The sequence below is a fragment of the Pseudorca crassidens genome, chromosome 19 (assembly GCF_039906515.1).
Source record: "Pseudorca crassidens isolate mPseCra1 chromosome 19, mPseCra1.hap1, whole genome shotgun sequence".
Classification (NCBI taxonomy): Eukaryota; Metazoa; Chordata; class Mammalia; order Artiodactyla; family Delphinidae; genus Pseudorca; species Pseudorca crassidens.
Window position 1 is genome coordinate 5,125,928 of NC_090314.1, and position 21,070 is coordinate 5,146,997.

Genomic DNA, 21,070 nt, shown 5'->3' on the forward strand with positions numbered 1-21,070 from the left:
GTGGCGGGACTTCCGGGGCGGGACTTCCGGGCCCCGGACCGCAGTCCGCAGAGGACGCGGATGGCCATGCACCGGATGCTGGGCGCGGGCCTGGCTCTACGTCTCCTGCGGGTGGCGGGGCGGCGGGGCCGGGGCTGCCCGGCGCGCCTGCTGCGGGGTCCGGCGGGAGGCCGAGCGCCCGCGGCGGACGTGCCGCCGTGCCGAGAGGCGCCGCGCGGCCTGGGCCCGGGCCTGCTGCCGCTGCTGGCAGGTGAGGGGCGCGGGCCCGCGGACTGGGCGGGCCGGGCGGGCCGGGCCGGGCGCGGTGACCTCAGCGCCCCTTCCCGCAGCGCTCGCCTGGTCCTCGAGGCCCGCCCCGGCGGAGCAGGAGCAGGAGCGGGAGCGGCAGGGCGCGGGCGGGGCGGCGGCCGGGGACGCCGAGGCCGAGATCATCCAGCTGCTGAAGCGAGCCAAGGTGAGGGCCTGCAGTGACGGTGACACCGGTGGACGGACGCCCGGCGTCTCCAGTGCAGGTGGAGGCGGCGCCGGGGGCAGCGGAGTTAGCCAGCGTTGGGGGTGAGAGCGCCGGCCGGGAGAATTGTGCACACGTGTGGCGTCCTGATGGTGCAGCTTAATGCGGGCCGTGCGCGGTTTGGTCCTTCTCTCTCTCCCCCTCCCCGGGTTATCGCGTCTGTTCCATTGGGCTGACTGCCGCCACCTGGCCAGCAACGTCCACACTGATGCCCGCAGACGGCGGGGTGTGCCGATGTGCCAGCTCCTCTTTGAGGCTTCACCTGCCCCAGACTAACCCCTGATCTTAAGTGCCCCCCGGACACCTCCCTTAACCGTCTCTTGTTTACTGCTACCTACCTAGTTTTCCAGCCTGGACGCTTCATAGTCATTTTTAAAACTTGTGGTCCCTAACTACCACCTCCTGATACACTTAGAGTACAGCAACAGATCCTTTTTGGATTTTGCCACCAAATCCAAAATATTTCTCAAATCTGCCCCCTTTTCTCTGTCTCTCCTGCTGTCACCCTGACCACGCTGCTGCAGCCTCCTAACTGCAAGTCTGGTCTGCCCTATTGGCCCCCTGCCACCCAGTCTTCATGCAGCAGCCAGAGTGATTTTTTTTTTTTTTTTTTTTTTTTTGCGGTACGCGGGCCTCTCACTGTTGTGGCCTCTCCCGTTGCGGAGCACAGGTCCGGACGCGCAGGCTCAGCGGCCATAGCTCACGGGCCCAGCCGCTCCGCGGCACGTGGGATCCTCCCGGACCGGGGCACGAACCCGTGTCCCCTGCATTGGCAGGAGGACTCTCAACCACTGCGCCACCAGGGAAGCCCCCAGAGTGATTTTTTAAATGTAAATCGGATCGTATCACTTCCTTGCCCATAAACCTTGAATGACTTCCCACAGCATTTGTGATAGAACCCGAGCTCCCTGCCGTGGCCTGAGACCCTACACGATCCACCCTACGTTGCCTACCTATTTGGCAGTTATCGTCAGGCTCACCATCCTCCCTTCACATCTGTTTCCTTTCATTTTTGTTTTTTTTTTTTTAGAAGGAATTAATTAGTTCTTTTTATTTTATTTATTTATTTTTGACTATGTTGGGTCTTCGTTGCTGCGCGGGCTTTCTCTAGTTGTGGCGAGCAGGGGCTACTCTCTGTTGTGGTGCGCGGGCTTCTCATTGTGGTGGCTTCTCTTGTTGTGGAGCACGGGCTCTAGGCACGCGGGCTTCAGTAGTTGTGGCACACGGACTTAGTTGCTCCGTGGCATGTGGGATTTTCCCGGACCAGGGCTCGAACCCGTGTCCCCTGCATTTTCAGGTGGATTCTTAACCACTGCGCCGCCAGGAAAGCCCTTGACTGGTTTTTGAAGAACCATTTTCTTCAGCCTGTAGGGCCTTTGCTCGTTCCCTCACAATGACTTGTGAGGGTCATTTTCCTCACAATTCCTTATTTGGTTGACTCTTTCTCTTCCTTCTTACCTCAGTTTAACTGTCACTTCCTTGGAAGGCTTCTCTGACTCCCATTGAGGGGGACCCCTTATTGTTCCTTTCTGTTGCTTTTCTTCCTAGCTTTTATCATTAGTTGTCATTAAGCTTACTTGTCCTACAAGGTCACTTCCAGCCTGCAGGAAGAGAGAAAGAGGATGTAGGGCCAGCAGCTTCCTTATAAGATTTGATAAAAATTGCTTACATTCCTGCTGCCTGCATCTGTTGGCCAGAGTTTTGTCATGTGGCCAAACAGAGCTGCAGGGGAGGCTGAACTCCCTGTCACCATTGTAGACATAATGCCTGGTGCATAGTAGGAGTTCAGTCAGCATGTGACGAATGAATGAGTAAGTTCCTTCTGTGTGTTGGGATATATAGCTGTACCCACTTCCGTGTGGTAGCACAGGCATCTGCTTTCTTTATATTTCATTTTCTGTTATTTTCTTTGTTTTCTCTTTTCAGTTGTGCATCATGAAAGATGAGCCAGCAGAGGCAGAGCTAATTTTGCATGATGCTCTTCGTCTTGCCTATAAGAGTGATAACAAGAAGGCCATCACTTACACTTACGATTTGGTAACTCCTCCCGCCAGTCTGAGCCATTGATGATTAAGGGTGGATGTAGGAGAAGGGTGGTTAGGCACCTGATTCATGTTCCTGACCTGCAGCAGGCCCTGAAGCTCTTTGCTTTTTGTTTTTACTAAGTTTTCTTTTGGTTTCAATTTTTATTACTCTTGGGGTGTCACAAGACGCCTCAATCCCAGACAAAAAAGAAATGAATATCCTTAATATTTGTTTCTTCAGTGAAGAGTGGATCTAGATTTGGTTTGTCATCGTCAAAGTCTGTTCGCGTATTTGTTCTCACACCATTGCTGTACTTTGCTACTGGCAGATCAGTGACATACTTTTCTCTGGACTATTTTTTTAGCTAGAGGGTGAAAGCAAAGGGGAGTCTTTAGCTTAAACGTTTTGAAGTAAGTAGGAATACAATGCTCTAAACTGAAAAACAACTTGTAATTAATTTTCAGATGGCCAACTTAGCATTTATACGGGGTCAGCTTGAAAATGTAAGTAAATCACTTTGTAATGTCATGAATTTGTGAAGGGCTAGCCTGAAGGAACTTCTGTTAGTAAGGGTACAGGCTAAGCTGCTGTAACAAAGAGACCCCAAAATAGAGTGACTCAAATAAGAAGGAAGCATATTTCCCTTTAATGCATTAATCCAGAGGTAGCTAAGCCCTGAAGATGGGTAGGTACCTCTGCTCCATGAAGTGGCCCAGAAGCCCAGCTTCCTTCTAAGGTAGGTCCTCATCTGCGTAAGAGAGCTGGCTCACCTCCAGCCTACAGGAAGGAAGAAGGAGAGGATGGAGGGCAAGCAGCTTCCTTATAAAGTGTGATTTAGAGATTGTTCACATGTGTTCTGCATGCATCTGTTGGCCACAGCTTCATCATGTGACCACACCTAACTGCAAAGGAGGCTTGACCTGGTAAAAATTGAGGAGAGTCTAACTAAAGAGATGGAGAGGAGGGTGAATATTAGGGGGTAGTTTCCAGTTTCTGCCACAGTGGGTTTGGAAGGGAAGTTAATTTCTGAAGTTGGTTTCTACTCATCACAGAATAGTTTTCAAGGTGCCCAGAGGATGTGCAGTCCTGGTATTTTAGTCTGTTTTCCCACCACAAGGTTACCTTTTTCTTTGTATATGTGAGTGTAAGTGTGTAAGTGTAAGTGTGTGAGTTTAAGTGTGTGTGTGTGTGTGTGTTGTGTTTTCCAAGGAATGGTACATAAGACTAGTGCTTAGAATCCAGGGTCATCTGGATAGGGGACCCAAATAAAACAAAAATCTTTTCCTTGTGCTTTTAGGCGGAAAAACTTTTTAAAGCAACAATGAGTTACCTGCTTGGAGGGGGCATGCAACAGGTAAGGACGTGATGTAGGATTGCTCCCTAGCTGAAGCAGTTTTCAAAAGTCTTACTTCCTGTAAACTCCATCCAGCCCCCACGTGTGCTTTGGCCAAAGAGTTGGAATTCTTTTTCCCTAAGACTGGTATAAAATTTGCCAGTCTTTCATTCATGCAAGAGCATGGTATCTGAGGAATTCACAGTTGCCTGATTCCTCCAAAAGTCTAAAGACTATGGCTTTCAGGTCAGAGTCAGTCTAGAAGTTGATCTGAAATACCCCTTGAGGAAATTTTACTTGTTATGAATTTCCTTCATTTTTCTTTTCCCAACAGGAAGACAATGCAATAATAGAAATCTCTCTAAAGCTGGCCACTATTTATGCTGCTCAGAATAGGTAAGTATAGTCAGAATCTAGGCGTGGAGGCAGCCAAGGAGTAGGGCTGTGGGCAAAACATTGGCCCTGGGATGTTGCTTACTTTTCATTTACCTGCTAATCACCTGGGTCTCCAGAACTTAGGTGTCACACTCATAGTGCTCCGTCCCTCACCTTTGAAATCTTGAGTCTTTTCTGGGCTTGCCCCTGCTGTTTCCATTAGCCTGCTGAGCGGGACATGCGGCCCTCGTACCTTTGGCTGCACCGTGACAAGTCTAGGCAAGTTTTCTGTTCCTGCTTGAACTGGGAAGGGAAGTTGTACTTAGAACCTTAGCTTAGCTTTTCCTAGGAGAGGAGGGGGCACTGTAAAGGCTGCTGGGGATAATGTATTTTGCTGGTTTAGGGATCAGCAAACCAGGAAGTCAGGTATAAAGTTAAATGATGAGAGAGTTGCTGTGGGAATGTCTTAGTGGCTAGCTCAGCGGGCAGCTTTTAAAGCCCATAGAGATGATCTGGTAGCTAGGTTTCAGGAAGCAATACCCAGGAGTGGAGGAGAGACCTGCAGGTGGGACCAGAAAGCAGTGCTGAGTTAAAAGTGTTAGATGAGCCTGAGTTGTTACAAAGAAGGAGGAGTCTGCGGGTGCGCAGGAGGGACTTTGGGGACAATCCGGGTGTGTGCCGCGGATGAGAGAGGCCTGGTACCTTCCTTCTCTAGGTGGGGTTCAAAGAAGAAACCCTAGGATGTAAGCAGACAGCTCCTCTAGAGAGTTATATTTTGGGGTAAATTTAAGGAAAGACTTGAGTAAGCCTGGCTTTTCCTTTGCTTTATCGTTGCTGCAGAAGTTGGGTACCAGAAGTTTGGAATTGCTCTAGTCAGCAGCTCCTTCATTCTCAGCGGGACCCAGTCCGTCTCCTGGCATTTGGTTGGGCAACAGGACTAGCTACGGGTGGGGCATGAGCTCCCAGGGCAAGAAGCAGCCCAGAGATAGTGACGGCGGAGGGTAAGGCACGCCCGTGGCCTCCTAGGAGGTAGTACCCACTAGTAGTTCGCCTGCAAGTTACTCAAAAGTGTTTTTTCATTTTGATTTGTTAAGAAACGCATGAGACCAGGGCCAGGCCCTGAGGCTGAGAAAGGCTGTTACAAGTTGGGAGGGGTCGTTGGTAGACATTTTGCTGTGACTCAGGATGCCTTCTGGGCAGCCTCCCCCGTTCCGTGCCCTGTTCGGATAGGGTCCCTCCTGCCAAGGTTTGGTTCTTCTGAGAACAGCAGAACAGTGGGGTCATCTGGCAAAGCACGAGAGGAGAAGAGGTGAGCTTGGTAGTGCCACCTGTGGTGAGAAGCTAGGAGCCAAAATGGAAGAGCAGAAACCAGGGCTGAGCTTGTGGACGGAGACGGAGTTTATGTCGTGTTTCTGTGCATCTCTGTAGAAACCAGCAGATGACCCTTGTTCTGTCCAGAGTCAGTCTCCCTGCTGCCTGGGTGTCCTCTCCAGTTGACTGAGGTCCTGAGAGTGGGGCTAAATGCCTTCTAGTGCCCTAGGTAGGAGTTCCCTTTCTGTAAAAGAAACTTGCATCAAAGACCTGCAGCTTGGGAGAAGTGTAGAGCTAACAGACCTCCAGAAACTGAGTGAGGTCAGCAGTTAGAATCCTCACTGCCGGGGCCCTCGCCTCCGTTGGTAGTGTATCACTTTGAGCAGGGGTAACCTCCTCACACGTGGAGGAGCTGACCCCTCTGAACTGTGTTAGTGGGAGGTGAGGGAACGGCTGGTCATGTCGGTTATTGAAACTCTGTCTTAAGTTAACGTTAATTAGGTGACCAAAAAAAACCCAAACTTGAGAAAGGGCAGATTGACACCTCTTAGAGACTTTAAACAAAATTCCCTCTTCCCGTCTTGCACCTGACAATGTAAACCTGAGCTGGAGAGATGAGGACAGAAGAGCACTTTGTGAAAGGTGTGCAGCTGATTGGTGCTCTTTGCTTTACAGACAGGATCTGGCTCTTGCTGGTTATGAATTCTGCATTTCAACTCTAGAGGAAAAAATTGAGAGAGAAAAGGAATTATCAGAAGACACTTTGTCAGGTAGGGAAACCTGACTATTTTTTGGACAGTTGCCTTTTTTGCCACAAAGGGCTTCACTCTTCAGCTGTGGTAAAGGAAGCAGAAAGGTATCTGAATTGGGGGGAAAGTTACTCATTTTGGAAGCTGTGGCTGTTTCTAAGGTCTCAGAGGGTTTGGAATTAGATATTTTCTTTAAATGACTTGACCACTGGTGGTGGTTGTTTTTTTTAACCCCGTGGTAACATCTTCATAATATATCTGTTGATTTTTATTATATATCATCTCTGGAAAATTGGGGAGCAGAAAGGGAAGTTTCTTCTCTTGTCTCTTGGTTCAGCTACCAGTCACAATGCTAATTAAGTACCTTTGGTCCCCGATGTCCACCAGCTATGAGAAAGGAAGTGAAGCTCATGTTTTGTCTGTCTGTCCTCATCGCGGAGGGAAGAGCATGAAGAGTCATGCTGGGAACAGAATGGGGTGGGCAGGACACTGGCTCTCAGCCATTCGGGTTCCTCCCTCCCTCCCTCCCTCCCTCCCTCCCTCCCTCCCTCCCTCCCTTCCTCCCTTCCTCCCTCCTTCCCTCCCTCCCTCTCTCTCTCTCTCCCCCTCCCACCCCCTCTCTCCCTCTCCCCCTCCCTCCCTCCCTCCCTCCCCCCCCTTCCTTTGTATCGTTGATTTACAATGTTGTGTTAATTTCTGCTGTACAGCAAAGTGACTCAGTTTTACACATATAGACATTCTTTTTTAATATTCTTTTCCATTATGGTTTATCCCAGGAGATTGGGTATAGTTTGCTGTGCTCTACAGTAGGACCTTGTTGTTTATCCATCTAAATGTAATAGTTTGCATCTGCTAGCCCCACACTCCCAGTCCGTCCCTCCCCCCAACCCCCTCTCCTTGGCAACCAGGAGTCTGTTTCTATTTCACAGATGAGTTCATTTGTGTCAGGTTTTAGATCCCACATATAAGTGGTATCATATGATATTTGTCTTTCTCTTTCTGACTGACTTCATTTAGTATGATGATCTCTAGGTCCATTCATGTTGCTGCAAATGGCGTTATTTCATTCTTTTTTATGGGTGAGTAGTGTTCCATTGTGTATATGTACCACATCTCCTTTATCCATGCATCTGTCAATGGACATTTAGGTTGTTTCCGTGTCTTGGCTATTGTGAATAGTGCTATGAACAGAGGGGTGCGTGTGTCTTTCTGAATTAGAGTTTTGTCTGCATACATGCCCAGGAGTGGGCTTGCTGGATCATACGGCAGCTCTGTTTTTAGTTTTCTGAGGAACCTCCGTACTGTTCTCCACAATGGCTGCACCAACTTACATTCCCACCAACATTGTAGGAGGGTTCCCTTTTCCCACACCCTCTCCAGCATTTATTTGTAGACTTTTTAATGATGGCCATTCTGACTGGTGTGAGTTGGTAGGTACCTCATTGTAGTTTTGATGTGCATTTCTCTAATGATGTTGAGCATCTTTTCATATGCATTCGGGTTTCTTAATGTGGGTTGAAGTATTGGGAATTTTCAGATTTGACATTCATTCAGTAGCCCTGATTTCACACTTCCTCTTTGCCTAGAGCTAGCATGATGCTAGAGATACAGTGGCCAACTCTGTTGTCCCTAAAGCAGTACATATGGCTGCAAGAGTTTTCTGTAGTCATGGGTCTTCCAGTTCTCCCTTGAACATAACTCAGTTTTCCTCCTTCATACTCCACTGAAGCCCCCCTTATTAAGGTCACCAGTTCTCAATCCTTATCTTACCAGCTCTACTTACTAGCAGCTCAACCCAGGTGGTCACTGTCTCCTACTGGAAACCCTTCATTCGCTTGGTTCTGGGACACCTCACTGGTCCCTTGCCCTCCCCGGGTCCCCTGTAAAGGTAGCGGGCCTCAGGGCTGTCTTCGGCCCACTTCCCTTTTCTCTCTGCCCTCACACCCTAGGAGACAGCAGTTAGTCCCATACCTTTAAATACCAGTTTTACATCTTCAGCCCCAGCCTGTACGTGAGCTGCAGGCTCATGGGTTAGATGGTCTACCTGACACCCTGACCTGAATGCTTAATGGTCACCTCACACTTAACGTGTTTGAAATGGGTCTCTCTTTTTTTTTTCCTGCATTGATTTAACTTTTTTTTGTTGACATATAGTTAATGTCTAATATTATGTTACAGGTGTGCAGTATAGTGATTCACAGTTTTCAAAGGTTATACTCCATTTGTAGTTATTATAAGATATTTGCTATATGTTCCCCATGTTGTACAGTTGTACAGTGTGTCCTTGTGGCTTATTTTGTGCTTCTCACTCCCTACCCCTGTAGCGCCCCTCCCCGCTGAGATGGGCCACTTGGTCTCTGCCCCTCACAAGCTGGTTTCTCGCGAGGCAGCCCGTTTCGTAAATGGTACCACCATGCACCCGGTGCTTTGGCCAAGAACCTAAGCAGCAGCTGTGATTTCTTCCTCATTCCCTACGTGTCATTCACCAGCAAGTTGTACTGAATCAGCCATCAAAATGCATCCATGTCACAGCCGTCTCAGCCTCTTGCCCTACCGCTCTGGTCCAGGCTGTCATTGCTTCTTGCCTGGACTCCTGTAGTCATCTCCCCACAGCTTGTCGTGCTTCCCTTCATTCCCTCAGAGGATTTACTGCCCCCCCCACCCCCCCACCTGTTTGACACCATCCTTCCACCTTCGCCACCCGGCTCTTTTCTCGCTGTCGTACGTTCCCAGCTCAGTGCCGCCTCGGGGCCCCGTGCCTGCTCTTGTCTCCATGGCCAGTGGCCTTCACCCAGGCCTCTGCTCAGGAGGCCAGCCTGCCAGCCAGTCTTCCCACCTGTGTGCATTCTGAACCTCTCTCCTCCTCTGCTTTGTCACCCTGGGAAGTAGGTGTGTGTGTGTTGTGTGCTTGAGCTACTGAAGTTCATTTTTGTTCAAGCGTTTTTAGTGTCTGTCTTCCCTATCAAAGAGGGAAAGAGCCTTCATCTGTTTTGTTCACTGCTAAATCCCTAGGACCTAGAGTAGTGCCTGCTACATAATAGAGGCTCAGTAATAATTGCTGAGGGAAAGGGCAAAAGGCCCAGCAGACACTGACAAATGTCAGTGCAGTATGGAAGTGCTTTGAAGAAATTCACAAAAGATGTAGAAACAAGTTCTAGCTGTCAAATAAGTCACTTTTGAACTATCCACATCCTTGCTATGTTTCATTTATACATTGACTGTAGACAGTTGCTTCAGAGTATAAAGCAGTCTTTTCTGACTCCAAAAGCAATACAAGGGTGCTGAAGAAAATTTCAGACAGCATTAAGAAGAAAATAAAGATCACTCATAATTGTATTAAGAACTCCTGTTTAGGGCTTCCCTGGTGGCGCAATGGTTGAGAGTCCGCCTGCCGATGCAGGGGACTCGGGTTCGTGCCCCGGTCCGGGAAGATCCCACATGCCGCGGAGCGGCTGGGCCCGTGAGCTATGGCCGCTGAGCCTGTGCATCCGGAACCTGTGCTCCGCAACAGGAGAGGCCACAACAGTGAGAGGCCCGCGTACCGCAAAAAAAAAAAAAAAAGAATTCCTGTTTATTTTTTGGTGTATGTCTTTCTAGGCTTGTTTTCCTCTAGCTATTTACATTTTAATAAGCAAATGAGGAGTCACACTTACATGACTTCTTTGTAACCTGATTTTTTTTAAATTGGCTCTCTTTTTTTTTAATAAATTTATTTATTTATTTTTGGCTGCATTGGGTCTTCGTTGCTGCACGTGGGCTTTCTCTAGTTGCGGTGAGCGGGGGCTACTCTTCGTTGTGGTGCGCAGGCTTCTCATTGCGGTGGCTTCTCTTGTTGCAGAGCACGGGCTCTAGGCACACAGGCTTCAGTAGCTGTGGCTCGCGGGCTCTAGAGCGCAGACTCAGTAGTTGTGGTGCACGGGCTTAGTTGCTCTGCGGCATGTGGGATCTTCCTGGACCAGGGCTCGAACCTGTGTCCCCTACATTGGCAGGCAGGTTCTTAACCACTGCGCCACTGGGGAAGTCCCTGGTAACTGCTTTCTTAAAGATAATAATCTATCATCATTATGTGCTTATGTTAATTAATATATACTTGGGTCTCTTTTAAGGTTTTCCATTCTGATTTATTCATCTGATGACTCATAACAGTATATGTTGTCTGAATTAGGTGATATCATTTGAGTTACATGGTGATACTGGTCTCACACATACTTCTTTTGCAAAAATTTTTCCCATTTGGTTTTCACTCAATTTCCATATGAATTTTAGATATTTTTCATGTGAATTTTAGCTCTTTTTGTTCGCTCCCCAAAGTACTTTGAGAGTGAATTGTTAAATTTGTGTTGTTTATAAATTAGTTTGGGGAGGTTGCCTTCTGAATAAGTTAGCATTTGACTACAAATAGCAAAAAATTTCAACTAAATTAAGTGTAGCCGTGAGGACACTGTTATGTCATGTGACTGGCGGTTTAGTGAAAGGGGGCGGGGCTTTATGGCTCACGGAGGTCCTGAGGGATGTGGTCTCCCCATCCATCCTCACTGACACTCTCAGTGTGCTGGCTTTCACTTCACACTTTCCTTGTGGTTGAAAAGTGACCGTCAGATCCCAGGAATCTCATCCAGAAATGACAGTGTCCACTTCTTGCGTGTTTCTCTTAGAATCAAGGTAATTTTTCCTGGAAGTCCCCGCCTAGATTTACGCTTGCTCCCTGCTGGCCAGATCGGGTTACGTGGCATTTCTAACCCAGTCCTTGGCAAGAGAAGTGGCATTAGCATGATTGGCTAAAACTGATCAGGATCCATTCCTAACAGAGGTTCGGAACCCCGTCTGCTTGAATCATGTGAGGAAAGTGGCTGAGACCAACGGCAGCTCTGTTCTCATCACGCCGCCGTCTTCCCATTCAGGGACGTGGTCTGCTTCTCCTTACAGATCTTTTCAGGTAGATCTGACAGCTGTTTTGTTACATTTGATTCTAAATGGGCACCTTACTAAACTATTTGCTTTTGAGTTGATATTCACACTATTTCCAGATATATAATTAGAGATTTGGGAGGTCATGATAATTGTCTTTTTTCAGATAGTTGTACTTCTGTGTCCCTACTCCCTCCCCTTACTAAATGTAGTTCATTGGCCATAACCTCAGAACATTAAGTAACAGCGGTGCTGGACAACTTTGTCTTGTATCTGATTTGGTGCAAGACCGTGTGAGCAGATGTATTATTACGTGTGGAGCATGTCAGGCTTGCCGGTAACTGGTTAATTGCTCGGTGTGCTGCTGGGTAATAGTTGATGCTCACGTTTTATTTAGACTTCCACATTTATTTTGTTTAGTGAGATCCATAGTGTATTTCTTGAGCTTCTCATCACAGGATTGTATTAATGTGATAAAATGAACTGGCATGCTTTCTGTGTTTTCTGGAATAGGTGTGGGGTATTACATGGAGTGATCTAGTCCTTGGAAGTTGTAGGATCTACGAAACCACGTGGCTCAGATCTCCTTTAGAGTTGATTCTCTGGCAGCTTTTGTTCTTTCTTCGGTTACTTATACATTTAAGTTTCTTCCATTTTCTTGAGTTGATTTCAGTACCTAGGACAGTGCCAAGACCACAGCTTAAATAAATACCTGTTGAATAAGTGAATGCGTGGGTGAAAGAATTTTGGAGACCTGTATTTTCCTGGAAGAAACTTACTTAGGAATTATATTTGTAAAGCATAACTTAACGATATTCTGTTATGTATTCAGGATCATATTCCTTTCCCAGTTGTTAATTTTGTGGATTTATTTCCTTTTTCAAAGAGAGTTTTCCCACTGATTCCTTCCTCCTCTCCTTGAGATGAGAGTTTCATTCATTTTCATAGTTTAAGTAAAACACTTCTGGAGAGTTGAAGTATTTCTGGTGGCATATTTGGTTTCAGGAGTGCCTAAAGTCTGGCGCCTGGTTGGAATTCTGGCTTTTCACTTAGAACAGCAGTGGGACTAGACAAGTTACTTATGCCCTCCTCAGTTTCCTCATCCGTACAATAAAAGAACAGAATGTGCCTTACAGCGTTGTTACGGGGATTCCATGCTCTAGGATTGAGACTGGGGCTCAGTGAGGGCTTGGAAGGAGGCTGCTGGACTGTGGTGCATCTGCTAACCTAGTTTCTTAAATGGTTTAGCGCCTCTGTGTTTACCACTGTTAATTATGAAGGGACTCCCTGACTCTTTTATTCATAGTTTCTCTTGTTTTTTGTCGATTTTGTTGACCTTGTCAAAGAGCCACCTTTTGGTTTCATTTTCTCTAATTTTTTTGTTGTTTTCTACCTCCCTTATTTCCACTCTGATCTTTTGTATCTCTCCTGCTTGCTGTGGGGTTTATTTGCTCTTTTTCTAGTTTCTTAGGTAGAAGATTAGGTTGTTGATTCAAGATCTTTCCTAGTGTAGGCATTTACAAGCTATACATTTCCCTCTACTGTGTTAGCTGCATCCCATAAATTTTGGTATGTTGTGTTTTTATTTTCATGTATCTCAAAATATTTAAAAATTTTTCTTGTGATGTCTTCTCTGATCTTTTGGATATTTTGGAGTGTGTTGATTAATTTCCATATATTTGTGAATTTCCAAAATTTCCTTCTGTTGTTGATTTTTAAGTTCATTCCATTATGGTCCATTATTCCATTAGAACATACTTTGTATGATTTCAGTCCTTTTACGTTTTACTGAGACTTGTTTCATGGCCTGGTCCGTGACTGATTCCGGGGATTGCTGCGTATGCATTTGAGAAGAGTATGTCCCTTAGCCGCTGGGAGACGTGCTCTGTAGACATCTGTCAGGTCTAGTTGGTTTACAGTGCCGTTCAGGTCTTCTGTTTCTGTCTAGTTCTAGACAGAACTTTTGTTTTTGTGAGTTTTTTCTTTATACATATTTCTATGCTGTTTAGAGCCCCAGATATATATATCTTCATTGTGAATTATTCTTTCATCAGCAAAGTGATTCTTTTTTTCCTACTTAAGGTATTTGTCACAAACTTTAGTTTTACATTGTTGACTGTATCTTACTCTTAAACTTTCTGAGTAATTTTGTTTTCAGTATGTGTTTTGTAGAAGGCTGTGTTTGGATTTTTTTAACCTAATCTGAGTATTGTTGTCTTGTGGTAGAGAATCTTAAAACCTGTTTAAAGTTAGAATTGAAAGTGATATTTGGTCTAATTTTTTACATTAAAAGCTTTCCATTTTTGTTATTTCTTATATTTTCAAGTCCCTCTTTTTTTAAAAAATAAATTTATTTATTTTTGGCCGCGTTGGGTCTTCGTTGCTGTGCACGGGCTTTCTGTAGTTGCGGCAAGTGAGGGCTACTCTTTGTTGCGGTGCGCAGGCTTCTCATTGCAGTGGCTTCTCTTGTCGCAGAGCATGGGCTCTAGGCGCATGGGCTTCAGTAGTTCCAGCACACGGGCTCAGTAGTTATGGCACACAGGCTCTGGAGCACAGGCTCAGTAGTTGTGGCGCACGGGCTTAGTTGCTCCACGGCATGTGGGATCTTCCTGGACCAGGGCTCGAGCCCATGTCCTCTGCATTGGCAGGAGGATTCTTAACCACTGCGCCACCAGGGAAGTCCCTTCAAGTCCCTCTTATAGGGACGATTTTCTCACTAAACCTCCATTTATATTTTGAAAGGAAGGTACATCTATGGTCTCCAGTTCTATTAAAGGGTAACCTAAAAATTTCTAAAAGACGTATTTGACTCAGAAAAAAAATTCTGTTTTCAGTTTCTTCTGTAAGATGAGGTGACTACAATTTAACATTCTCCTACCTCTCCCCACTTGTTTTTTCTCTGTGATCTGGAATTTTAGATCTAGTGGGACTTTTTTTTGTTTTTTTTTTTTTGCGGTACGCGGGCCTCTCACTGTTGTGGCCTCTCCCATTGCGGAGCACAGGCTCCGGACGCGCAGGCTCAGCGGCCATGGCCCACGGGCCCAGCCGCTCCGCGGCACGTGGGATCCTCCCGGACCGGGGCAGGAACCCGCGTCCCCTGCGTCGGCAGGCGGACTCCCAACCACTGCGCCGCCAGGGAGGGAAGCCCTGTTTTAAACGTTTTATGAACGGCATCATACCGCACAACTGTCTCTGCAGTTTACTGTTCACTTATCGTATTGCAGAGGTTTAGCCACATTGATACTTAAAGCATCAGGGTTTTTTAACATAAAGGCCCTGTTCGCTTGCCACGCTGTCTGTCTGTCCAGAAGGGATGACTTTACTTAGTCCCTGGGGTGGGGGTGCGGGGTGAGGTTGTGCTTTTTTTCCATCCTGGAAAGGAGGGATACAGCTAGAGGTGGCCCTGACACCCCATTGTGGGCATGTACTCACTTCTCCTGTTGATGGACATGTAGGTTCTACCTGTGTTGCTGTAGAGAATAATGCTTGGACCTGTGTCTCTGTGCACACATGCATGATGTTCCCTAGGGGTACACCTAGGAGTGGAATTGCTGGGGTGCAAATACTAGACGTGACCAAATCGCTTATCAGTGCTTTTACTGGTGTACATTTTCAGTGGCAGTGTGTTAGCATTCTTGTTGCTCTATATCTTTGTTATTATTGGACTTAAATTTTTGGATGATCTGGTGGATCTGATGGAGTGTCATTGTGGCTTCAGTGCATGTTTCTCTGATTACTAGTGAGATACAGAACATCTTTTCATGTATTTATTGGCCATTCAGATTTCCTGTTCTGAAAACTGTCTCTTTATCCCCTTTGCTTATTTTTTGGAAGGGCTGTCTTTTTCTGAATGATTTGTAAAGAGTTCTCAGCTTAATGTCTTTGAGCATCTTTTTTTGAGCGTCTATTTTGTTGGTTACATTGTATCTTTGTGACCTTGTCTTTGCACTCTAGGGCATTTGATAGAGATTGATTAATTCTACTGAATGTAATAGAATCTTTTGATATTTTCCTTTATAGTTTGTGTTTTCTGAGTCTTGTTTAATAAAATCCTTCACTCTTCTAAGGTCAGAAAGATAGTGTCTTCTAAATATTTGGCTTTTTTACATTTAGTCTTCAATTACGTGGAATTTATTTGTAACATGGTGTGAGGTAATGATATGATTCTTTCCTCCCTCAAGCACGGATTTTAGCTCAGGACTGTTTTATTAGTGCATCCGGTTCTCACTGGTTTGTAATGACATCTCTGTACTGAACTTTCATAGATATATGCAGTGTTGTGTTGTTACTTCTGTAATTAAAACTTTTAGTTTTATTGTATCTTCCATATTTAGTTCAGTACCTTCATGTTTCTAGTCATTTCTTTTTATATATGTTCATTCATTCAACCAGTCAGTCAAGAAAGAACTGATTGAATGCCTGTGACATGCCAGGCGTATTACTAGGCACTGAGGTACAGCTGTAAATAAAGCCTGAAAGACACCTCCTCAATTTCTAGTGAAGGAAAAACACACAATAAAGACGATCCACTAACTTAATAACATATCCAAAGATGATAAAGGGCTACACAGATAAGTTTATGAGGATATATGTATTTAGGGGAGATGTGGGGCAGTACAGTATTTTATAGAGGGGTCGGGAAAGGCCCGACTGGTAAGAAGCCTGGAGGATGGGAGGGAGTAAGCCAAGTGGTCATCGCTGAGGGAGGCAAGTTACAGGCAGAGGAGGGGCCAGTGCAAGGCCCCGAGGTGGAGCATACCTGACGTCTGAGTCAGCATTTGGCCCTACTTAGTTTATAGTCTGGGATCACTCAGTTATCTTGAGGGGAAGACCTCCTTTTTATTGTCTGCTCATTTCCATTTCTGATGCATCTTCATGCTTACATACTTGGGGTTACAAATTCATCTTCAGCGGGGTTCGAGAAATGAGTCTCCAGGCTGGTTTTGTTTGTTTCTTCCGGGCACTCGGGTCCGAGCCTAAATGGATGATATAGATGTAGACATCACACTGCGTGTGCACAGGCCTGTGATACAGCTTTCCGTGCAGTCACTGTTCCCTTCTAGATCCCAGCTTGGCCATTCAGCGTTCTCTTGCAGCCTCTGGGGAACATCCTGGTTTTATGCAGGGGCTTCACATCTAGTTCTCTGTTCTGCACAAGGTGAAGAATCCAATTCTGGATTCAGAGACACTCAGGCCACCCACAGAACCAACCAGACTGGGCTTCTCCTGCATCAACACACATGCTTTCCACTTTGGGTTTTAGCTTATTTCTAATTTCTGGCCCTTGGGATTTCCTTCTCTCGGGAACTCAGCTAGCTGTGCATGTAAAAGGATATTCGTTATCATCTATCTAATATTTGAACCAGAAGGGTTTTCAGATTATCAGTCATGTTACTGTAACCAAAAACTCCTTCCACTGGTGCCATTAGTGGTCTCAGGAAGTGCCAATGGGGTAATCGGTTAGGTAATGAGATTCAGCTTAGCAGAAATTCTAGGATGTTCTTCGAACATGGGTGGCAAATACCTTTAGGTTCAGAGACCCTGTAGACTTTCCTAGATTATTATTGGTGGTGGGTGGGGGAACTAGATGCCTGTGCTCACGTTTTCTTAAATTCGAGATGCTCTTTTTCTTACTGATGGGGAGGCCCTATTCCTGTTTTTCTGAGTGCATATAATTGTTCCAGTAACTTACCAAGCTCCTTTTAGTCTGCCTTTACGCAAGTCTACTTTGATACACTGATGCGTTAAGTAGATTGAGCCATTCTTGGTATTCCTGGAGCAAAAACTGCTTGGTGCATTTATCCTTTGTGCATTTGAGAATTCAGTTTGCTTATATTTTGAGCACAGATTTCTGTGATGAATCTTGTTTGTTTCATAGACTGATTTTAGATAGCTCATCTTTTTCTCCTAGGAATAATTTGTGGAAAAGAACTATTTACAACTAAAGTTTGAAGAAATAAGTATGCTTCCCTCCCCTTCAGATTCCAGTAATCCTTTGGGGGAAGCTCTGTATAAACGATCCCAATTTATTTCTCAGCTGTTATTAGGTTATCTGATTTGTTCTTGTCTAATTTCTAACAGTGTTTATATTAATATTTCAAAGAACCATGTTTTAATTGTTATTAGTTAGAAGAGGAACTCTTTTTGGTACTTTACTAAAGGTATGAACTTTTAACTTGGCAGCGTGCTAAAGGTTTTATTATGGAGTCTTTTTATTTCTCCCTTGGTCCTATTTTTAGAGAAGTATATTGTTTAAAATTTTTCTTCATAGTTTTGTTAGTACGATTTGAGTGTGCTACGAATTTAAAATGTATTTTCTTCTTAACAGTGACAAAATATTACAGCTAAAATTTTACCTCATCAGTTATTCTTTCTAAGAAGCTTTACTATCTTTTCTGCCATTCTAGTTTAATTTCCATTACAGATATCAGGGGTAATTTTCTACTAGAATTGTCACTTTATTCTTTTACTTTTGAGGTATAGTGTTGAACATATTTTCTAATTGTAAAATGTAAAAAGAGCATGCTTTTGTTAATGTAGAAATATCTAAAGAGAATTATTAACACACATTCCAGAAATATGATTCAGTAGTCACGTTTGAAACATACAGTTTCCAGAATTGGAATAATTAATTTATGCATTGTTTTTTGGTAAATATTTTTTTAAAAATGTTCTCCAAGAACATGGATTTTAGTGCATCTGTATATTCTCAGTCTGTTACAAATTGCTTATCTCCTTGGACCTTTGTTATTTTGTTAGTAAGTGAAGAGAGCACAGTGGTTTGTCTGTCTTTATCTGGACCTTTGTCCATTACATTATCTCCCAATAGTGTGGATCTTAAACTGCTGCTGATTTTATAAGCTTTTGCTCAGCATTCTAAAAAGAGTGCTCATAGTGAGATACATTTTTTCGTTTCAACATTTCCTTTTAATGGAGAAATATGGTATCTTTACATGTGGCATTTGTTTGGTGCCATGTTACGTTTTGCTTTTTTATATTGGTTATATTTATCCATAAACTTATATATACTTTCTACATTTATAAAAATAATTTTCATCTATATTTTTTGAAAATAAATTTGTAAGGTGGTCTATTTAAAACTACTAATTTGATTTTAAGAAAATGATTATCATTACCTTTTGTATATAACTAGGCCAAAGTAATAACTTCGGGTTTCTACCTGAAGAAAAACATTTTTTTTCACTTTTACCTTCAGATATTATTTCAGTAGGTATTTTTATTTGCGTTGTTTTATGTAAACTGTCTCTTCAGTAATTGGTCATACTGTTACTTGGTAACATAGTCTTTACATTCTCTATCCCATTTGTAAGTTTTCTGAAACTTTGATGATATGGAAGGAAAGGTATTTGGTGTGAATACCTTTGCTGGTAAACCCGTCTGAACCCTTTCATTTGGGTGTCTAATAATTGTGTTACAGCAGGTTATCTGAGGGAACCTCTTTTTCAAGTCCTTTGTGTAAACATTTACTTGCAGCTGAGCTGTTTGCAAAATTTCCTTTGATCTAGTTCATCACCATTTCCACATTTTTTGGTGTCATCTCTCCTGAGTTTTTACTTGTGCAGGTTGCTTTTAGTTACTGGTCCCTAGGTCTGTTCTCTGGTTCTTCTCACCCGGCATTAGGTGTTTGAAGTTTGTTCTTTTTCCGACGTTGTGTGGTCAGTTCTTGCGTGTGCTGGGAGGTGCCATATCTGCAGCCTTTTACTGTTCTTCAGAAACTGGATTAGCTGTTCTTTAGATTCGGCTTGTGACTTCCCATTGCAGGATTCTGAGTGTTCTCTGGTTCCTTTCTGCAGTGCTGTTTTCATACCTGAAAACTTTTTCATTGGCCCTAGACATTTTCTGTTGTTAACTTATTCTTCTTTGAGTTTATCTTCACCTGGTTCTGCTAAATATTAGATTAAAATTTGAAACTAAGTGTGGACTCAGACATCATTTAATTGGGTATTGCAGTATTGTGTTCTATAAGAAATACGTATTTGGTCATTCAGATGATGAAAAATATTTGGTCTTTATTCATAGTTTCCCAAATCCTTGGAATTTCCTAAGTGTTGGGAGTGATTTTAAGTGTCTTTTGTTATGTTAATGAGGTGACTTGGGCGGCACCTAAGGACGGGCTGGTTGCAGGTGGAGCCAACCTTGGGATTAGAGGGTTGGAACCTTCAGCCTTAGCCCTGACCTCCAGGGAGGGGAGAGGGATTGGAAGGTGAATCAGTGGCCAGTGATGGAATCAGTTGTGCCTCTGTAATGAAGCCGCCATCAGCATCCCGAAGGATGGGATTTGGGCCGGTGCTGGGGCAGTGGCGCCTGGCCCCTTCCCACACACCTTGCCCTGTGCCTCTTCCATCTGGCTGTTCCCGAGTTACAGCCGTTTATAAACCGGTGATCTAGTAATCTGTGAGCCACTCTAGCTAACAAATTGAACCCGAGGGAGGGAGTCCTGGGGAACCTGTGATTTACAGCCAGTTGTTCACAAGCACAGGTGACGACCCGGACTTGCGTCTGAAGTCGGGGGAGGGGGTTAGCCTGTGGACTCTGGGTGGATGGTGTCAGAATTTAGTTGGATTCTTAGATACCCTGCTGGTGACCAACTGCTTGTTGGTGTGGAGACGCCCCACCCCTTCCCCAACACACACAGGTGGGTCCAGGAGCCAGTTTAGATGTTAATCCACCTGAATTGTCACCTTTGTGTAACAAAGTACAAGGTTAGGAGTGCTTGTTTAGTGATGTGAAACAATCAGTGCGAGTCTTGATAATAAGAAAAATGATCAGGGCAGGTTGGCCACGTCTCTGCCTCGTTTTCTGTACTGTACTGGTTACATCCCAGCACTGCTCTTATTTCCTTCCTAGTGGAAGAGAAAGCCAACACCCACCTCCTCTTGGGCATGTGCCTAGACACCTATGCCCGCTACCTTCTGTTCTCCAAGCAGCCATCACAGGCACAAAGGATGTATGAAAAAGCTTTGCAGATTGCTGAAGAAATACTAGGAGAAAGACACCCACAGGTAAGGGAGAAAAACAGGACTGTAAGACAAAACTTTCAGAATCCAGAAATACGAAATGGGGACAGGTAGTCAGCAGGTGGCCCAGGTACATCCCCCTCCTCGTGCCCGACCACCCCTCCCCTGCGCCCAACTGCTTGTTTCTAGAAGGATTTGAGGCTGCTGATGAGTTTACTGGGTCTGCCCAGCAGGGCTTACGTGAGGATTGGTTTGCACAGCACGGTATTTTAGGTACTGAATCCTATGAAAATCTTATGAGGAACAGGTTAACACACGCAGATCCTCTCCTGAGCCCCACCCATAAAATGCCAGGGGAACGTAGGGGGAAAAGGACGGTGGGACCGCATTAAACAAAATTTAAAACCACTGACATAGAATTTAAGCACAGCATGCAGAGCCTTCTGTTAGAACGGTAAACACATTGAATTGAAATCATCTGTTTTGTCTTAAGAGGTAAGAAATGGATCACTTTGTGAATGCTTGGTAACCCCCAGCCTAGGACATGAAAGTTCTAACTGGACTAAACATGTCCCAAGGCTGCGAGCGGATGAGCAGGGCGAGTTACTGGGCTCCGAATTACCTTCAGGAACGGGGGTTTAGAGCACCCCCTTCACGGGATATCGCTGAGAAATAAGACCACGACAGATACGGAATTCGAATCACGAGGTACTGGAACCGGGCCTGAAGTGCAGGAGGAGGTGAGGCCCGCCGCCCTTAGCGCCACAGCGTTTTGTAGACTCAGTGGGAACTTTCCCAGGAGCAGTGGTGGGTCTCCTCTTCCTGAACATGGGAGCGACATCGTAGTACAGTTCGGCTCCGAGGCCAGCTCTCAAGGGTG

The 21,070-nt window shown here is 45.0% G+C and overlaps 1 protein-coding gene across 6 annotated transcripts in view; it reads left to right on the forward strand.

Annotated features, from left to right (window-relative positions):
* Nucleotides 1-26: 26 nt before the first annotated feature.
* TTC19 (tetratricopeptide repeat domain 19) overlaps nt 27-21,070 on the forward strand; it is a 37,211-nt gene continuing 16,167 nt past the window's right edge. For 3 of the 6 annotated variants that reach the window (XR_010937425.1, XR_010937424.1, XM_067715492.1), the window contains exons 1-8: nt 27-250; nt 330-454; nt 2,438-2,548; nt 3,001-3,039; nt 3,834-3,890; nt 4,204-4,265; nt 6,231-6,325; nt 20,081-20,235. Coding sequence is in view for 4 of the 6 variants with exons in the window: in XM_067715492.1 (XP_067571593.1) it covers nt 61-250; nt 330-454; nt 2,438-2,548; nt 3,001-3,039; nt 3,834-3,890; nt 4,204-4,265; nt 6,231-6,325; nt 20,081-20,235 (834 nt within the window). In the remaining 2 variants the exon portion in view is untranslated. Of the gene's footprint in view, nt 251-329; nt 556-2,437; nt 2,549-3,000; nt 3,040-3,833; nt 3,891-4,203; nt 4,266-6,230; nt 6,326-20,080; nt 20,236-21,070 lie in introns of those variants that run through there. The other 3 variants (XM_067715493.1, XM_067715494.1, XM_067715495.1) reach the window with 3 other exon arrangements.